The sequence below is a fragment of the Boleophthalmus pectinirostris genome, unplaced genomic scaffold (assembly GCF_026225935.1).
Source record: "Boleophthalmus pectinirostris isolate CB_2022bp ecotype Guang Dong unplaced genomic scaffold, ASM2622593v1 HiC_scaffold_3, whole genome shotgun sequence".
Taxonomy (NCBI): Eukaryota; Metazoa; Chordata; class Actinopteri; order Gobiiformes; family Gobiidae; genus Boleophthalmus; species Boleophthalmus pectinirostris.
In genome coordinates this window covers 26,422,464-26,440,781 of record NW_026571299.1, presented here as the reverse complement: position 1 = coordinate 26,440,781, position 18,318 = coordinate 26,422,464, and the positions used below count along the sequence as shown (strand labels likewise).

At 40.1% G+C, this 18,318-nt stretch overlaps 1 protein-coding gene across 1 annotated transcript in view; it reads right to left on the bottom strand.

The window, feature by feature from the left end:
* Window positions 1-2,690: 2,690 nt before the first annotated feature.
* Window positions 2,691-18,318, bottom strand: part of prelp (proline/arginine-rich end leucine-rich repeat protein) — a 41,683-nt gene continuing 26,055 nt past the window's right edge. Inside the window, exons 3-7 of the mRNA XM_055160618.1 lie at window positions 16,869-17,054; window positions 7,706-7,863; window positions 6,898-7,094; window positions 4,436-4,511; window positions 2,691-3,357 (exon numbers count right to left, since the gene is read on the bottom strand). Of these exons, the coding sequence (XP_055016593.1) occupies window positions 3,267-3,357; window positions 4,436-4,511; window positions 6,898-7,094; window positions 7,706-7,863; window positions 16,869-17,054 (708 nt within the window). The 3' untranslated portion in view covers window positions 2,691-3,266. The remainder of the gene's footprint in view (window positions 3,358-4,435; window positions 4,512-6,897; window positions 7,095-7,705; window positions 7,864-16,868; window positions 17,055-18,318) is intronic.

Sequence of the window (18,318 nt, the reverse complement as noted above, 5' to 3'; positions counted from 1 at the left end):
TCCCAACACCAACAGGACACAGAGAGGGACAAAATACTGCAGCTTCATCGTCGTGGTCTTCTTCAGTAATGCACAGGGCTGAGGACACACGAACAGGTTATGTACGTGCTCACGATACTACAGAAATATTCTTAAGAAATGTTACGACTATTACTTCTACTACTTCTTCTTCTTCTTCTTCTTCTACTACTACTTCTATTACTACTAATACTACCATGTTAAAGCATGTAACCCCCAGTCCTAAGACACATTTCTCCTATGTCAGACAATCAAGGATAATTTTATTACTACTACCACTACTACTGCTACTACTACTAATGCCACTACTGCTACTACCACTACTAGTAGCAGTGGCAGTAGTGGTAGTAGTAGTAGTAATAGTAGTAGTACTGCTATAATTAAAACTGTGCAATTCATTTTTGTGTTAAATTACACTGACTGGACAAAATGTAATAAAAAATGTGCGTTAATTATTATCACATTTCCTTTTTTTTTATTTTTTTGTATTAATTTTAAATATTTAATTTTATTGCTCTCTTCTCTTTTAATTCTTCTATTAAAACTGCATGATAAAACCTCCTTAAATATCTACCACTCTCTTAAGCTATTTTGCAAGGAGGCAGGTGAAGTGTCTTGCCCAAGGACACAAAAACAGCATGCATCGCCCTGAAGCGGAGATTGGAAGATTGAACTACTAACCACGTCAAACCTAAATAATCATTAAAAATCAATCGGTTTCTCTCACCTGTAGTAGTGGCTTGGGTCCAGGTGCTTGTGTGTGTCTGCTCCTCCATACTGCCTCCTCTTTTATACCCAAGAGCAGGGAATTTTTGCAGCAGATCCGCGGAGAGGCGATGCACACGTACATGCCCACAAAAGAGAGAGAAAAAAAAACACCTTTAACCGGAGAAGGAAGTAACCTGGCGTGAAACGGAAAAACGGAACTGCCAATATCAGGAAAAGAGAATTCTGCAATTGTCAAGCGAGAAAGTCCTGTTTTGTTGTAATTTTTTCTCAAATATGAATCAATCAAAGTTGGCATTTATTGTGATCTTTCAAAGCACTTAAAAAGGGTGATTGTTTTTATTATGTGTAAATGTGTCATGCTTGGCAAATGCTAGGCTTGCGTCATCTTTTTTGGAGAATAGCGTTTGTAGTTGGACAACAGGTTCAGCGAGGTCTGTACTGTGATCGCTCAGAACTCGCCCGGCCGCCTGAACTCCTGCTGGACCAATCAGGGTTAGGGTTAGTACGTCAGAGTGTGTAGGGAAATCCGTAATAACAGGACTAACCGCTGCGGAGCTCATTTAAAGTCAGGGCCTGAGCGTTTCTACCCAAGAATGTTGCGAAAGGGCAAATGTAGGAAGCTGAGAAATTTCACCAGGAAGCAGAAAGCAAAGAAAAGAAGAGCTTACCTAAATATGTAAAGAGAAAATAACGCCCACTGGAAATCATGAATGAGATTAATGCTGGCTTCATGAAACTTGGGGAATTCTGCGATGTGGACTTCATGTATAATTTTAGATGTACAAATTTAATTATGTTTAATTGACTGTTCTAATTGACCAAGTTATTTTAAGTCTCCTAAAAACACATACACACAAATTGAAATATTGTTGTTTTTATGTTATTTTATTGTTTCTTTTATATCTGGTTGATTTGTTGAATTTTATCATTAAAGAATTCTAATAATGCATTTGATTTTTAGAGCACTTTTTGGACGTTATATTCAGTATACGGTAAGTTAGTGTAACCACAGATGTGGGCAGACGGGTAAAAGTGGGGCTGCCAATTTGCTCCATCAGCCCCTCCGATCAACACCAACACACACTAACACCACACATGTAAATGTTAAAATGTACCCCATGCTTTGATGCAGGCAGGTCGACAGAATTTTGAGGGCCCTGAGAGCCTCAGATTTGACCCCCCTAATATAAATGAATAAGAAGTGGGTCCAATTCTGGGCCAGTAAAACCCTGGGACCCGGGACAACAGACCCCTCCTTTGTCCCCCCGGTCTACTACCCTGTTATAATGTGTGTTCAAGAAAATCTGTTCTACATGAACCATTGTGAATGTAACAGTGCATTTATACAGAACGTTTGCCATATACAGTATCAACATGACAGAAACATACACTGTCAATCAAAGATTTGGACCCACCCTCTCATTCAGTGTTTTTTTTTTCTACATTTACCCGAAAAGTGATGCATTGGATCTTTAAATCCGAATAAACACATAAGAGAGATCCAGCAAAATGCTTTATAAAGTTTGATAAACAGATTTTACAGATTATAGATCTTGTGGTCTGTAGTTATCACAGACACTGTTGAGCTCACATAATAATAACAGTGGCTCAGGATCGATTTCACCTCGGACCAAGTTCTGTGGTTGTGTCCTTACGCAAGACACTTCACCCGCATTGCTCAGTATGAAAGTGGTGTATTTGTGAATGACTGGTGGTGGTCAGAGGGGCAGGTCCATCCGTCTGTCCCAGGGCAACTGTGGCTACACCAGTGTCTTTACGTCAGTGTGGAGTGAATGAAGAATGACACAGTGTGGTGCTTTGAGAGGTTTGGACAGGCCAAGTGTAAGACGTTCATGTGTGTTTTGTGTTCATTGTAGAGTCATTTATAACATGTGCCTTGCTGAAATTAAAATGTGAAATAAAAACAATTCATAGAGCAAAAGGTGTATTTATTTTTGTACAAAGTGGCTTTATACAGAAAAGAAGACTAACCGAAAGGTTTTTTACATGGAGTACATGAACATCATAGGTGCATTCAGGACCTCATTAACTACATGGTAGTTTTAAGTTCTTTCCTTTTCCTTGTTTTGCATCAAGCTGTCCTCAATGTCACCTTTATTCTTACCTATTTTACACATATTAAGAACATTACTGAAAAAAAAAAAAAAGACTTAAAGTCGATGCGGTGCGCTTTCCTCTCCAAGCTGGTGCTGGAAGCAGCGATTCTCAAAATTGTGGTTCAGGTCCTGCCAGTGAAGCACAGGAGTCTTTTGCAGTTCAAGTTTATATCACTCATTAGTCCTAGTTTAGTTCTTGTTTAGTCCTGGACTGATTCAGTCCTGGTTAAGTCCTGATTAAGTCTTGGTTTAGTCGTGATTCAGTCCTGCTTGAATTGTGTTTAAGTCCTGGTTAAGTCCTGTTTCAGACCTAGTCCTGGTTTAGTCCTGGACTGCTTCAGTCCTGATTCAGTCTGGTTCAGTCCTGGTTTAGACCTGGTTCAGACCCGGTTTAGTCCCAGTCTAAATGACGATGGAGTGCAGGTGTCTGAAGCACATGATGACGTCCATGGGGATGGGGGGACTCAGGTGGTTCCCGTCCAAACGCAGGTATCTGAAACACCACAGAACTTTAGATAAACACATGAGAGCTACAAAACTAGGATTCGACCTGTCACCTTAACACTTTCTCAAGCACAATATATTACTACAGAGAAATACTGCAATCAGCGAAAATACTGAAACTACTACTACTATGGTTAAAATCAGACCTAAGTAGTACTGCTCTGTACTCTAGCCGCATTTCACGTCTCTGGGGCTGTAGTTGTTTGGCTGTTACGCAAAAACTACAATACATGCAGAGAAATACAAGTAAACACCATGTTATATTGTGGAACATTATGGAGACAAGCTGGGGGCTCCACCCAGCCAAGTTACAAGTAAGATTTGTGAACTGATAACATAACATTAAGAGACGATAAAAAAAAATCAACTTCATAATAAGATTTAAAAATGCTAGTATAAGTTCAATGCCATATTGTGGAAATTTCAAGGTAATAACATCACCATGGAGACAAGCAGGTGAAGTTGAGGGGTTTTATTAGATAACCTGAACATGCAAGATAACACACACAAATGAATCTTAAAGAAGCCCTCTTGTGGAGTCGACACCTTTCGATCATTATGTTATAATTTGCTAATTTTAAAATGCAATATTGATCTAAAATTATGTTATAAAAGAAACCAGTCTTGACTTTCACGTTAGAAATAAGCAGTGCCCAATGGGAGCTGACGTCACGGCAAACGTCATCACAACAAAGACTTGTGAAGTTACTAGTTTCTCCGAAGGATGGCTGCAGATCACACAGGTGAGTTACAGATTTTTTTTTTTTTTATTTGGACCAAAACATCAATGCATCCCTGCTGAATCCTTCATGTATCACCAATTAAGATAATAAAGATAATAAGATAAAATTAAAAAAGAAGATCGAATTAAGTACGGCACAGTGGGCGTGTACTGACGGTGCTGAAAACCATGACTGTTGACCAAATACAACTTGAAGAGTTTAAATGACAAGAGGAAATGTGTTTAAAAGCTCTGAAGAGGTGATTTTGCTTTAACTCAGGTATGTTTTTGATAAAGTAAAAAAGGGAAAGTCAGATGTCTTGGGGACGATGTGTGTTTTTCTCACCGTAGGCGGGGCATGAGGCTGAGGTCCTCAGGTTCCACCTCCAGGCTGTAGGGGCACAGCAGGGTGCCGTTGATGCCTGTCACAAACACACGAGTTAGAACCAGGACTTTCTCAAACCATAGACCTGATGGACCCGGGACACCGCTTCATACTCAATGTAAAAGGGCTGCTCATGGTATTGATACTTTGCAGTGATATCATTCTGGGGGTGTTCGACATGTATCTCTATGGTGGTGTTTAGGAGTTATCATGGTGACACAATGTACACATTAGCAATTAACTGTCAAAAAATTCACTACAAAATGCAATTAGACAACAAATTTGTAGGAGCCTGTAATCAATACAAGCGTTCATGGTTCTGTTCTGTTTCAACAAAAAGATTCGAGTGACTAACTAAAAAAATGTTGAATGTGAATGTTATTAGTGAGAGATTTGTTTAAAAGCACAAAAGATCTCACCTGTTGTAGTTCCAACTAAGTCAGCTTTTTCAGGTCAGATTGTGTACAACAAAGCTCAGATTAAAGTCTAGTTTGAGAAACAGAGCTTCAGACAGGGCAGTGCCTACAGTTAGCACCACATCTCCAGGGAATGTTGACGACATCAGCCGCAAAGTATCAATAGTGTCATCATGGTACAAAAAAATAATTTTCAACACTAAAAGGCTCAGTGATGCAGAGTTTGATAACACAATAGTGATACAAAACACTGTTTCTAGATGCAAATGTCATTTTCAACACAAAATAGTAGCCTGTCTTCTTGAATATTATAATCTTATACAAAAATACTCTTTTTATCATGTAAACTCCACACATGCTGTGCTACTGCAAAAAATTCCACTTTTAAAATTCTTCATAACTTCTGCCACTGAAATGGTTCCTATACCGTTTACTTCACTTTTCTGTTTTCATTCCTGCACACGCAATCGTCCAACTCCATCAATGACTCTGTCAGATCAACACATTCATACATGCATTAGGGTGAAATGTCTTGCTCAAAGACAAAGCAACAGTGTTCAGAAATTGATAGAGATAGAAATTTAACTGGGATCCTTGGGGTTAGTGTCACCACTGTCACCACTGCTGAAGTTAAAGTTTTATTTGTGGGTTTCTGCTTCAGCTGAGGACTTTTCAAGAGACAAACAGTCCTATTTATAGTTAATATTAACTTAATACTTAAAAGACTGCAGCTACTGTAGTGCTACTGTTACTACTACCACCATTACTGCTAAGAAAGTCAAATATCTTAGACATTTTACTTTGAATGTTTTGTACATCTGTATTCTTTTCTTACTCCAGCCCTGTACTTTAAAGTTCTTTTATTACACAAAATATATCCTGCTCAAAAACAGACCTGGAGTTGTGTTTTGTTTCATTCATACATGTTTGTATAATCCTTTATTATCAGTATATCTACATCTCCATAGCTCCAAATTGTGATGTCATGAATTGGCTTTTGTTCAGTGGGGATTGGTCATTTGAATCATTCAAATGATTCTAGTGAAAGTATATGGAATTTAAAAACACAGTGGTCTTCCTGTATTGCCATATGACATCACAGGGTGAAAGTGTTTCCAGTTTGAGAGAAGAACTCAGCTTAAATCTGCAGGGTTTGTGTGTTAAACATGTGTGAATGTAACAAAACACAACTCCAGGAATGAAGAGGAAATAACCTAATAACATAGAGATGAAAACAGCGTAACATGAGCCTTTTACAATCACTAATCAAGGCAAATCAAAGAAAAGGCATTGCCCTAATTTTCTTTTCCTGTAGAGGGTTTCTAATTTTAACTTTGAAATGGTGCCAAATGTTTTATTGAAAATGTGTTAAAAAAGTCAGCACTTCTTGAATAGCTGTCGGAAGCTCAGACTTGTATAACAATAAACACAAACTGTAATCCACGTCACTCTCACCGCTCTGTGGATTACATCACTGTCACATTATAATGTCATTACAAAGAAGGCATTAGGTCTTGTGACTTCATGGCAGTAACCAGGAAACTGGGATTTAGTGTGCAATACCACACCGTCTCCACCAGGGGGTGACAAACATGATTCTGTCATTAATTTGGATCAAAATGATATCAAAATAAATATCCTTTTTATCTGTTTCAAACAGGTAACTCTACAGGTAGATAATGGTTACAGCTAGTGATATATTAAAGGGCCTATGTATAATGCACAATTTTCAATCTATATTATAATGTTTCCTCTTTACAAATATACACTACTCAAAATAAATAAATAAAAATAATAATAAGGAACACTTTGAAAACACGTCAGCTCTCAATGTGGAAAAAAAAAAAGTTAGTGTTATAGTGGTTGTAGTGGTTGTGTAGTAAGTCTCGATGGTGTTATAGTGGTTGTAGTGGTTGTGTAGTAAGTCTCGATGGTGTTATAGTGGTTGTAGTGGTTGTGTAGTAAGTCTCGATGGTGTTATAGTGGTTGTTGTGGTTGTGTACTGACTCTCTATGGTGTTATGGTTGAGATGCAGGTGCTCCAGGTGGCTGTTGAACATGGGCACAGAGGAGAGCTGGTTGTGGGCGAGCTGAAGGTCCAACAGAGACGAGATGTTGAAGACTGTCTTTGGGACGCCCTTGTCACTCAGCTGGTTATAGTTGAGCCTCAGGAAGGCCAGGTGAGAGAAGTCATTGAAATAATCTCTGGAAAAAAAGACAAAAGGAATATTTTATATGGGGGTATTTTACCTCCATGAGGTATTAACTGCTTAGAAATAACATACTACCATGTTACCTTTGATTGTTTTGAAAATGCTCTAATCGCCAAAAACAATGTATTAACAAACATATTAACATAACGTTTTACTTTTGTTTTTGATGCTTTGAGTCTCCCCTCCCTTTGCTCCCCCTTTAGAGCGCTATCACACACAAACACCCTGCATCCCACCATTGAAACTTGGTTTCAGGTTTATCAAGTTGCTGTGTACAGTGTTGTATCATATTTTGTATATTTATGGTGGGAGCCTGGGTGATGTAGTCTTGTGGGGTGAGCACAGAATCTTACAGCTAACTGTAAGGAGGGATTGAATAGAGCCCAGGAGACATCTCTAAAATATTCAAACATTTTGTGAGATTTAAAATCTCTGACACCCACAGATCATTATGTTATGATTAGTACATTTAAAGTTGCAATATTCATCAAAATTGATTTAATAAAATAAACAAGTCTGCTGACTTCTGATTTAAAAAAACAAACTGACAGACCTGACTGTCCTGTGTGTGTTTTAGTGCTGTGGCAGTCCCTGTGTACTTGCTTTGGGATGCCATCGATGCGGTTTTTGTCCAGGAACAGCTGGATGACTCCTTTGGGCACTCCTAAGGGCATCTTCTTCAGGATGTTATGGGCCAGGTTGAGCTGCATCAGGCCGTGCAGGTCTTTAAACGTGTTCTTCCCCAGGTCACTGTCACTCAGCTGTAAGAGAAAGCAAAAACTCACTCACAAACTATGCAGGGTTTATGACACCTGTCAGACAGACAAGTGTAACTGGAAGTTGAGGTCATGGCGTGCTAAAATATATAACTATATAACTTATATATCAATATAAGTTGAAAAATGGACCAAATAATGGAGACTATTCTCAAAAAAGTAGTAAAAAGAATTTAACTTTTTTTTATACTAACAGAAACAACAGACACTTAACTCTGTGTGTCATTTAACTCTGTCAGTTTGTGTTTCATGTGAATAAATTCAGTAATTACAGCAAAATGCCACAAACCAGGTCAGCAAATCTCCAATCTGACAGTCGAACAGCAAATTCCACTTGAGAATTCTGATCTGTCCTCCAGCTCTGTTTTATACGGAGCCCCCCCGATGACATCCCGATCACGTACGCGAAAAAAGATATTAAATCGTGGCCTGAAATTACTATTTCTTTCCCACAATATATAATTCGTTCCCACACTTTAGCTAAATCGTTCGCACGTTTTAGATATATCGTTCGCACATTTTGATTAAATCGTTCCCACATTTTAGCTAAATCGTTCCCACGAATTAAGAAAATGCCGCCAATTAAACAAACAGGGCGTGGTGTTCGGTTGATTTGGCAAGTGCTTCTTGCATGGCTAGCTGGACCTCGGACTTCAGCAGACACAAATAAAGGTAAGATATATCATTATTTATATGTCCCCCACCCCCCACTTTTGACAACGTATATTGTTCCCTGCTCAAATGTATGCTTATGTAAATGTAGGCTTATATAAAATCCAGGATCGTGTAGTAGCGTGGCATAGTGTGCATGCTATAGCTAAATAAAAAAACAAAACAAAATGCTAGCTTAAATACTAGCGAGCTAATGCTGCTTGCTTATAGTGGAAATGTTATGGAGTAAAGTGACAGTAAAATTCTCCTAATTGTTTACCGTGTGTTCATGTAGCAATAGATGCTCAACTGCTGCTTTTTTGAGGGAGCGTAACACAGAGGAGGGAGTCATCCAGACACTGAAGGATGAAAATGTAAGTTTCTTTGTTTTTCCACCTCAGAACATTGATCTCGTAACATCTATAGCCTACAATACAAGTGCCAAACACACATCCATGTAGAATGTAAGATACCGATTTGGATGAAATGCGAATAGACCTGTATAGACCCAGTGTTAGCCCCAATTTCGTCTTAGCGTTAGCCATCTATCACCACAAACTATGAAATACCAGGACTGTTTTGAAGACTTACAACCACTCAACTACACGTGAGTAACACCAGAGCCTGATAGAAATCACTGCCACATGTAGAATTGTTTTTGCATTGTTCATTGACGAAGCGATTAGCATCGAAATGAAGTTATATGCCAACGACCACGTAATAACCATTTCGTAAATCTAACGCTATGCTGGACAATAATACGCTAAAAAATAAAGAGGGCCACAACAGTTTGACAAGAAACCCCTCGATTTATTTAATCCAGAGCCAATACAGTGTGTAACACATGCGAAATGGAAACATGTGAAATGGAAGAGTCTCTCGCTAAGCTCCGTAGTTTTATACTATGCGCATGCACTTGCCCTGGTTTGATTCTGGTTTTGTCCTGATCACACTGGTCATGGTTTAGCCCTGATGAAGACTACATATAGACAAACGTTTAGGTCCAGTTTGGTCCCAATTATTGTGTGAATGCAGACCATAGAACTTTGAAATCTACACCTTCCATAGTGTTTGCTGTTAGAACTATTGGACTTATTAAAGTGAGTGTGGTGAATAGAGGTGGAGCCGACTACAGATACTGCTGCTCGACTAAAGAGTGTCAAAAACTCTCTCCAAACAAATCTCTCTATAATGTGACCATACATCTGACCAAAACTGCACTAACCAGAGAACAACTCCACTGGAGTTAATGTAACTCTGTCTATGCAGAAAATGATGAAAATGTCTTTATATAAAAATATAAATTAAACTCATAATTCACCTCACAAAACTTCAACTCGCCACATGCCCTGTTGGCACTGCTGTTGTTCCATAAATCCTTATATCCAAAATAAAATGATGAGTCGACTAATACACATTTTGGTTGACTAGGACAGTGCTTCTTAGAGTGAGGTCCGGGGACCTCTGGGGTTCCCTGGGCCATTTGTTGAGGGTCCCCCCAAAAAATTGTCATAACAATTGATTATGACTTAAATAATACAGTTTCGTATGATATACAATCTCAAACATGTGTTTTTGATGCCACAACTACACAAAAAATAAGGCCTATAATTAGGATTAGATTATAAACAGAGTTTGAACTTCTGAATTTTATTGCAGTGCCATTGCAGAGGACTACAGGGGCTCTTTGGGATATTTTCATACGGATAATTGGTCCTCAGCCTCAAAAAGTTTGATAACCCCTGGACTAAATCATTATTGACCGATTAATTGACTAAATGACTACAGACAACAATGAAAATGCACTTTAAAAACACAGAGGAGCTTCTTGTAATAGAATGAGATGTAAAAATACATATATATTATTATCGACTCCTCTCTTGTCTCTGAGAATTGTGAAAAGCATTTATAATACAATATAATATAATATAATATAATATAAGAGTTTATAATTTATAAACTCATCGCTGTGAATAACTAGGATGCTCGGAATACATCAGGTAATAGGGGAATAAGTTTGTTTAGTTTCATTTTTGATTTGGTCATGCCCTAAGAAAACACAAACCCCCCACCCTCTCTCTGTGACTTCTGGGATGTCAACTCAGAATAGTATAGCCTCCGGGAACAAAACCTGCTTTACTCAGAAAACATAAACACACATGACTTCTTGTGAGAGTGTGAGAAGTACTTACTGTGTACATTCTAATGGGGTGAAGTTATATGTGTTTAAAAGAGAATGTAGCATGCAAATTTACACCAAAGCTTTTGAGTATTCACTGAGCTCATGTCTGGTGTGTTTACATTGGTGCTATGACAATTATACTAATAACACAGTAGAACAACATGCAACTGGTGAGTAAGTGGCTGTTGAGATAATTGGTTATACATCAGCACACACCACATCAAACTGGACATAATCCCAGGCCAGTTTTGCGACAGATTAGTGCCTATACAGTTAGCATCAAACCCCCAGGGAATGTGGATGACATCAGCTGGAAAATGTCAATACTAAATTCTTGAGCTACTAAGTAATAAGGAGGCTCTAAACGTCTGCTGCTGTCCACATTTCTTAATCATTATACAATAAGTACAGAGTTCATCTTTTTCCTCTTATGAGAAACATCAGGTAGTGCACAGTTTGACCAGAAATATTCATATCATTTAGTTTAGATCACAATTTGAATTATTATCTGTAAATGCTCTTAAACCGCCCTTTTTTATGGAGGCACTTTCGGTTAAACAAGGATTCCCATTCATATCAGTGGAGAATTTTGGGACGTTTTGCATCTTAAATATGACAAAAAGTCAGTTCATTTGTGTAAAATGTTAAATTTTACCAAGTCAACACCTCACTGATTCTCTGGGAGGCTTTAAAATGGCTCTATCATCCGTATTGAGCTTATTAACTGCAGCCCCATATAAAATAATACAACCTGAACAATGAATACCCGAAGGTGAATACTCTATGACTGGGGTCTCCAACCTGTAGCTCCAGAGACCAGCAGATCCTCAACTCTTTCCAAGTATTTTGCCAAAGAATTTCTGAATTATAATTAACTAAAATTTGATTCTAGTGTATTCTCATTCCTTGCATAGTTGCTGGAGAGAAATTAATTTGAGCGGAGGCACTAGGTGGCGCCAGCCTGGCTAACTGCGAACGGAGCCGCCAGAAGTTGTCATCGCATGTTTCCAAATGTCTTCCTGGTTTGTGGCGTAAGCGTGAGTGGAGCCTGTCAGAGTAAAATTGCTGGCTTCTGAGAACATACGCTTCACTGGTTAAATTTCACTTACTCCGAACATGAGAGGGGCTGATCAATCCGAGAAATGGGTGGGGAAAAGTGTTTTTGACACATCATAGACCACTTAAAGGCGCTGTACCAGATTCCTCACTTACCTCACACAATCTGAACATCTGAATTATTCACCAAGAGTTTATGAACAATGTTGGGCATGTTACGTTGAAAAAGTTACTAGGGAAAGTAACTATTGTGTAACTTTTTTTTTCTTTTTTTTAAGGGCGCACTCACACTAGGTCTTTTGAACCATGCCGTGATTACCTAGGATTCTATGTTCTGCACTCACACCTGCACAACCGAACCAGGCCACAGCTGAGGACGTCATCACACAGTGCTGTTTGTTTACATGTCACACAGCAGAGCAAACGCTTTAGCGGAGAAATAAGTCCAGCAGCAGAAATATCTATTCAGTAGTGAGACCAATATGAGTCCTGTTGTGATACATGCCCCCCTGTGAGTTTATGGAGATAATAACAGTGCAGAGAAGTGAGGACACCCGGAGAACTTCTGTCTCTGTCACAGTCCTTATTGAGGGTAAGGGTGGATTTGTCGTATGTTTTAGAGTGGACTTTATTCACTGTTTTCCTCGTATGAGTAACGCCAACACCCACACACACACTCAGGGCTTGTATAGTGAAGGTTGTGCTGTGCCTGTGTGAGCCCTAGTGTGAGACAAGTCAGATGACAGCTTCAATTGAGTAGCTTTAGTAACGCACAGTAACGGCACGTTGGTAACTGCAACGACAGCGATAGAAAAAGTAATTAGTTAGATTACTCATTACTGAAAAACATTTTATTTTAACGCTGTTATTGCTGTCATTGTTTCTGAGCACTTTAAACCGCTTTCCGAAGCCATATTTCGATAGCAGAATGTTCAGAAGCTACTATGCTCTCACAATACACACAACTCCAATACTGTCATTTGATGTCTGACTTGTTTAGTAGCGTAGATCAGATCACTTGTTCTAGTTCCAACCAAGTCAACTCTTTCTAGTCAGATTGTGCTAAATTAATTAAAGTCTAATTTTAGTAACAGAGCTGTGCCTACATGTAGCATCACACCCCCAGGGAAAATCGCAGACAGGAAAGTATTCGTTGTTACTTTTAATGACACTTAAATAATACGCCGGGAACTTTCATTGGGCATTTGCCAGGGTTAATAAGAAATATGATTCTAAAAATACTAAAATAAAAATACCGGTTACACTGGTCATTGCTGTTTTTATATCTAGCCGTGTGCATTCAGATGATTCCGATGCTTCACTCTTATCTGGTGAATCTTAACTTCAAATACCAAACACCTGACCTCATTTCACCTGATGAGCAATGTGTGTGTGTGCATGTGTGCGTGTGTGCATGTGTGCATCTGTGCGTGTGTGCATGTGTGCATGTGTGCGTGTGTGCGTGTGTGTGTGCATGTGTGTGTGCGTGTGTGCATGTGTGCATCTGTGCGTGTGTGTGTGCATACGTGTGTGTTGAGTGGAAATAATGCAGTGTTCCAGTAGTCCAAATTTAGACTGGCAGGTGTGTCCGTAAAAGTTATTGTTAAACAAAATGGATTCTTGTAAGCTTTTATCTAATCAAAAGCAGAAAAAAAAAAGTTGAGTTGTTTTTGTTTTTTTTTCACATCTGCCATTTACCTTTTGTTTATTACAAACTGGCAATTTCAGTGCTATAATTATCTAAATGGTTCTAGTAAAAGGTGAATGGAGTTCTTCACAACTGTTTTGGACACTCACACCTAAACTCCTCCCACAACTACATTACAAACAGAGCTGGAAACTGGGCAGAACCTGGAGGACTAAAGGGGAGAGTGGGGGGGGGGGGGGGGTCGGGGTCTGGAGGACTAAAGGGGTGGGTGCGGAGGGGTGGGGTCTGGAGGACCAAAGAGGAGAGTGAGGAGGGAGGAGGGGCGGGGTCCTCTGGGACTAAAGGGGAGTGTGAGGGGGAGGAGGAGGACCGGGGTCTGGAAGACTAAAGGAGTGAGTGAGGAGGGAGAGGATGGGGTCTGGAGGACTAAAGGGGGAGAGTGAGGGGGAGGAGGAGGGGCGGGGTCTGCAGGACTAAAGGGGAGCATGACAGGGAGGAGGAGGGGTGGGGTCTGGAAGACTAAAGGAGTGAGTGAGGAGGGAGGAGGGGTGGGGTCTGGAGGACTAAAGGGGGAGAGTGAGGGGGAGGAGGAGGGGCGGGGTCTGCAGGACTAAAGGGTAGAGTGATGGATGGGGAGGCGGAGTCTGGAGAACTAAAGACGAGAATGACTTTAGAACTTATGTTTGGGCTCAGGTCGAACTCAGACACATCAGCGCATCAGCTGTTTCTTGTCACAGAAAAAGTACAAGTACAAAACCACGCACTTTGAGACTCTTAAGCAGTGTTTCCCGCAGCGCTTTATAATTAAAGGTTGTATAGAGGATTTTCCAAGGAACGAGAAATCCAGCGACTGTTTGTCCTTTTTCAAATGTTGCGCATGCGTGAAACCATCCCCCCCCCCCCCCCCTACAGCTCCCTACGTAGAAACGCCTCCTCCCGCCTCCTCCTTACGCCAGAAACAGGTTTGTTTACAGCCGGTGCGCTGCACATGACTTGTAAACAACTAACTACAGTGTTGGTTAGGCAAGGCGGAGAAGTGAGGAGCGGGGGAGCGGGTGCGCGGACATTTCGTGCGCGGACGAGAAGTGAGGAGCAGGGAGAAGAGCGGAGCAGGGAGCAGGGAGAGGAGAGAGGAGAGGGGAGCGGTGCGCGGAGATTCCGTGCCCGGAGAAGTGAGGAGCAGGGGGAAGAGCGGAACGGGCAGCGGGGACAGGAGCAGGAAAGGGGTGCAGAGAAGGTTGCGCGGAGATTCAGTGCGAATGAACTAGCTACAACACGCAGCAGCAAGCGGACTCTTTCTTTGCCTTGAAAATTACGTTTTCAGACATAGGATATCGCTTTCGTGTCCTGAAAAACGTTTGTCTAGCTCTTGGAAATAAAGTATGTTTTCATAATAAGCAGAAGTGACCTGTCCAGGAGTAATTTGGCGACCAATGCGTCAGTCTTTAGACCCTGCGTCTGCTTCAGTCGCGCCATCGCTGGAATGAATCTTCAAGAATCACCTTAGTTTGGCTTCGCTGCTTTTCCCCTTGTCTTCTTCTTTCAGCGACCTCAAAAACGGACTTTCTTTTGCGGCTAACTGCTCCTGGATTCTTGTCTGCCATTGCAACAAACTTTGTGCTAACTGCGAGGAAGATATAGGTCAAAAAAAGCCGCTAAGAACTGTTGCGTTGGTGGAGTAAACAGCGTCTGTGCGGCTTGCGTCTTTGGACTGCGTGACAGGCGTACGTAAACCACGTACCGGCGGCGCGCAGGCAAGTCAGGCACGCTAGAAACGTAGGGAGATTGATTGACAGCCTGTCAGCTCACAGATAACGAGGCAGTGTTGTTATCTATTGGCAAATGTTTAGCTGGCCCCACCACGTCCAGAGTTGATGAATTTTTATTCTCTTTTTTTTGGTCATCATAATTACAAGGCTACTGCATCACTATAATGCTATCATTGACAATTTGAAACAAAAAAAAATCCTCCATACAACCTTTAAAGCGTCCGTCTTGACAACAAGTGCCCCCTGCATCGAGCATCTGCTGTGCTACATGGCCAACTTTTTTTTTTTTTATCAGGAGAGAAGCTATTATCTGGATAGCATACCTGTTGTCGTAGTGGAAAGGACACATGAAGGTAAGATAGTCATTATAATTATCCAGCTAAACTTAGCATTTGAACTGAGTGTCCTACCAACTGCTTGTTCATATATTCAGTTTCATTAAGATGTTTGATGTTTACACGTGGTTTACTCTAGTGCACAGTAATGGATGGGAAGAGGCAATGAAAACTGTGTTATTATTATATGTAAAATGTGGTGCAAAACTTCAGATCCATGATTTTTAAAGCATAAAAGATTGATAAAATACACCAGAAGTGGAGTCACTATCATTAATCCACAGCTTCATCTTGATCCCTGCGCTGTGTGGATGTAAACAGACACATGTGAACTACTCTCACCCTTTACTAGCTGTGGGTGAGATGCTGTACTTTAAATTTACCACTTTATGAGAGGTGAGGAATAAAGTCTTCTCATTATTTTCACTATATCCTGAGTTTGTATTTTGTGTCTCTGTGTTCATTAAAGGACACACAAACTATATCCCACGTGTGTCATTAGCAAGCCAATGGAAATAGTGTGATTTTAACTGTGTCAGGTTCGGTCGGGTTTGGACACAGATATCTTAATGTCTATCAGGTTCAGGTCGGATTTGATCACTCCTCTGTCTGATGTGGGCAGGGCTCGGACAGAAAAATTCATCCCGATCCATACGAGAAAACGTTTTTGTTTAAATCCGGCTTTCCCGCACGTGCAGTGGCTGGTAGGCAAAAAGTCAGTGGGGCCCCTCGTTTGTGTTGACATTTGCGTTGCGTCTGTCATGAGATAACTCGTCTTATTTTGAAGTAGGTTTTGCATTTAATTGCTCTGACATAACTTCATCATCTTACTCTAAGTCACTGAATGTTGAGTATCAAAAATGTTACTATGAAAAGTTAAAACTCGGCAATAACTTTTGACGATGTTGATGTTGTACTGATGTATGACGATTGTTGATGTTGTACGCCGATAACTGTTGATGATGTTTTGCCTACCAAAATGGCTGCTGCCCCGGACAATGGCGTCATCATGTTTTCTTGTATACTCTAGTCTGTACATATGACTGACACTGTGATTGGTCTAACAGGTATCCACACTTCAAACTCCTCTGCAGCCTGGTGTTGTATCAGAAACTGTGGTGTTACACAGGTGTAATATCTGAAATTGCAGTATCCAGTGGAGTAGGACACACTCATTTTTATACATTTTGACCACAAAGCTGCTAATATACGTAGGTTGCACAAAAATTGACACGAAACCACTAGGAACAGTACACAACATTATCAAAACACAATTCACACAGTTTAATAGCAAAAAACAATAACTTTGATTTGATTAGTGTTTAAGTTTCCTGTATGATGTGTAGTACCTGGTTGTGGTACAGGTCGAGCATGGTGAGGTTGCCCATCTTGCTGAAGGCTCCTGAGGGGATGCTGGAGATACGGTTCTTGGCGAGTCTCAGCTGCTCCAGACTCGCGGGCATACCAGCAGGGACCTCCTTCAGCTGGTTCCTCTGAGCGTACAGGTACAGGAGCGACGGCAGGTGCTCAAACACCTGTCAGAGATTTAAGGTCCTATATTACGCAAACTTCACTTTTGTGAGCTTTAAGTCAAATGTTTTAATGTTGTTACCTCCTCAAAAACAGACCTGGAGTTGTGTTTTGTTTCATTCACACATTTAAGTAAGTCTTTATCTGCAAAGGCAAAAGAGCTTAACTCTCCACAGTGTGAAACTGGAAAAAATGACTTCAAAGTTTCTGTTTTGTTCAGACAAAAGTATAATAGGTAGGGCTCTCAAAATTTGACAACTAGTTTATAACAACTAGTTGTCAAATTTTGAGAGCCCTACCTATTATACTTGAAAAGAAATATATGAAGAAATATTTGTATGCTAAAAATAATTAACTCAAAATTGACCTTTGATCCTTATTTGTCAGTTCCTGTACTACTGTACTCAAAAATAAGGACTGGTGCAAAGGCAAAAGGCAGTAACTGACATGATTATTATTTGCTTGATTTTCTCCAGACTTCCATCCATTATAAGAAAAACACCTCACCAAAGCCCAGTCGTCATGGAGTTTGTTTGAAATGATACAGAAGAGCTTTGGATTTTCTATTTATTGCTGATCGGGATCGTGCGGCGACACTTACAGTTAAACAGTTTGACAGACAAGTGACTTTGCTGTAAAGTATGGACAGTATGAATAAATACACAAAATCCTTTCTCTTTAAAAATAATTGAAGTATAATTGAATAAAAAAGGTGTGTTTATTTAATGTGTTAAGACTCTGTACCAAGGCCGCAACAAAAAGAAGGAGGCGAGAGGTTGGATTTTAAAACAAAATATATTTATGAACTAAATCACAAACAAAACATTCACTGTTACTGCCTTTTGTCTTTGCACGACTCCTTATTTTTAGTTCATGATACAAGGGCAGATACAGGAACTGAGCTCAATATTTTTCACAATATTTATTCACATGATAAAGGAGCTCTGAAATACAAACAAATAACATGAACTCATTTTTGACCAAACATGATGTTAGGGTGACCAAACATGATGTTCTGTCTTTATAGGGCAGTATTAGTCTGTCTACATCTCCAAAAGTGAAAATGCTCTTGTGATGTCATGAAGCAGAACGTTTCAATTGCTACCGTTTACCTTTAGTTCACTAGATATCGGCATTTCCAGGGCTGAAATGATCCAAATGATTCTAGTGAAGGAGTTTAAAAACACAGTGGAGCACTTTCTGTATGACCACATGACATCACAAGTTTCAGGCGGAGTGTTTTCCATTTAAGAAAAGAACTAAATGTGC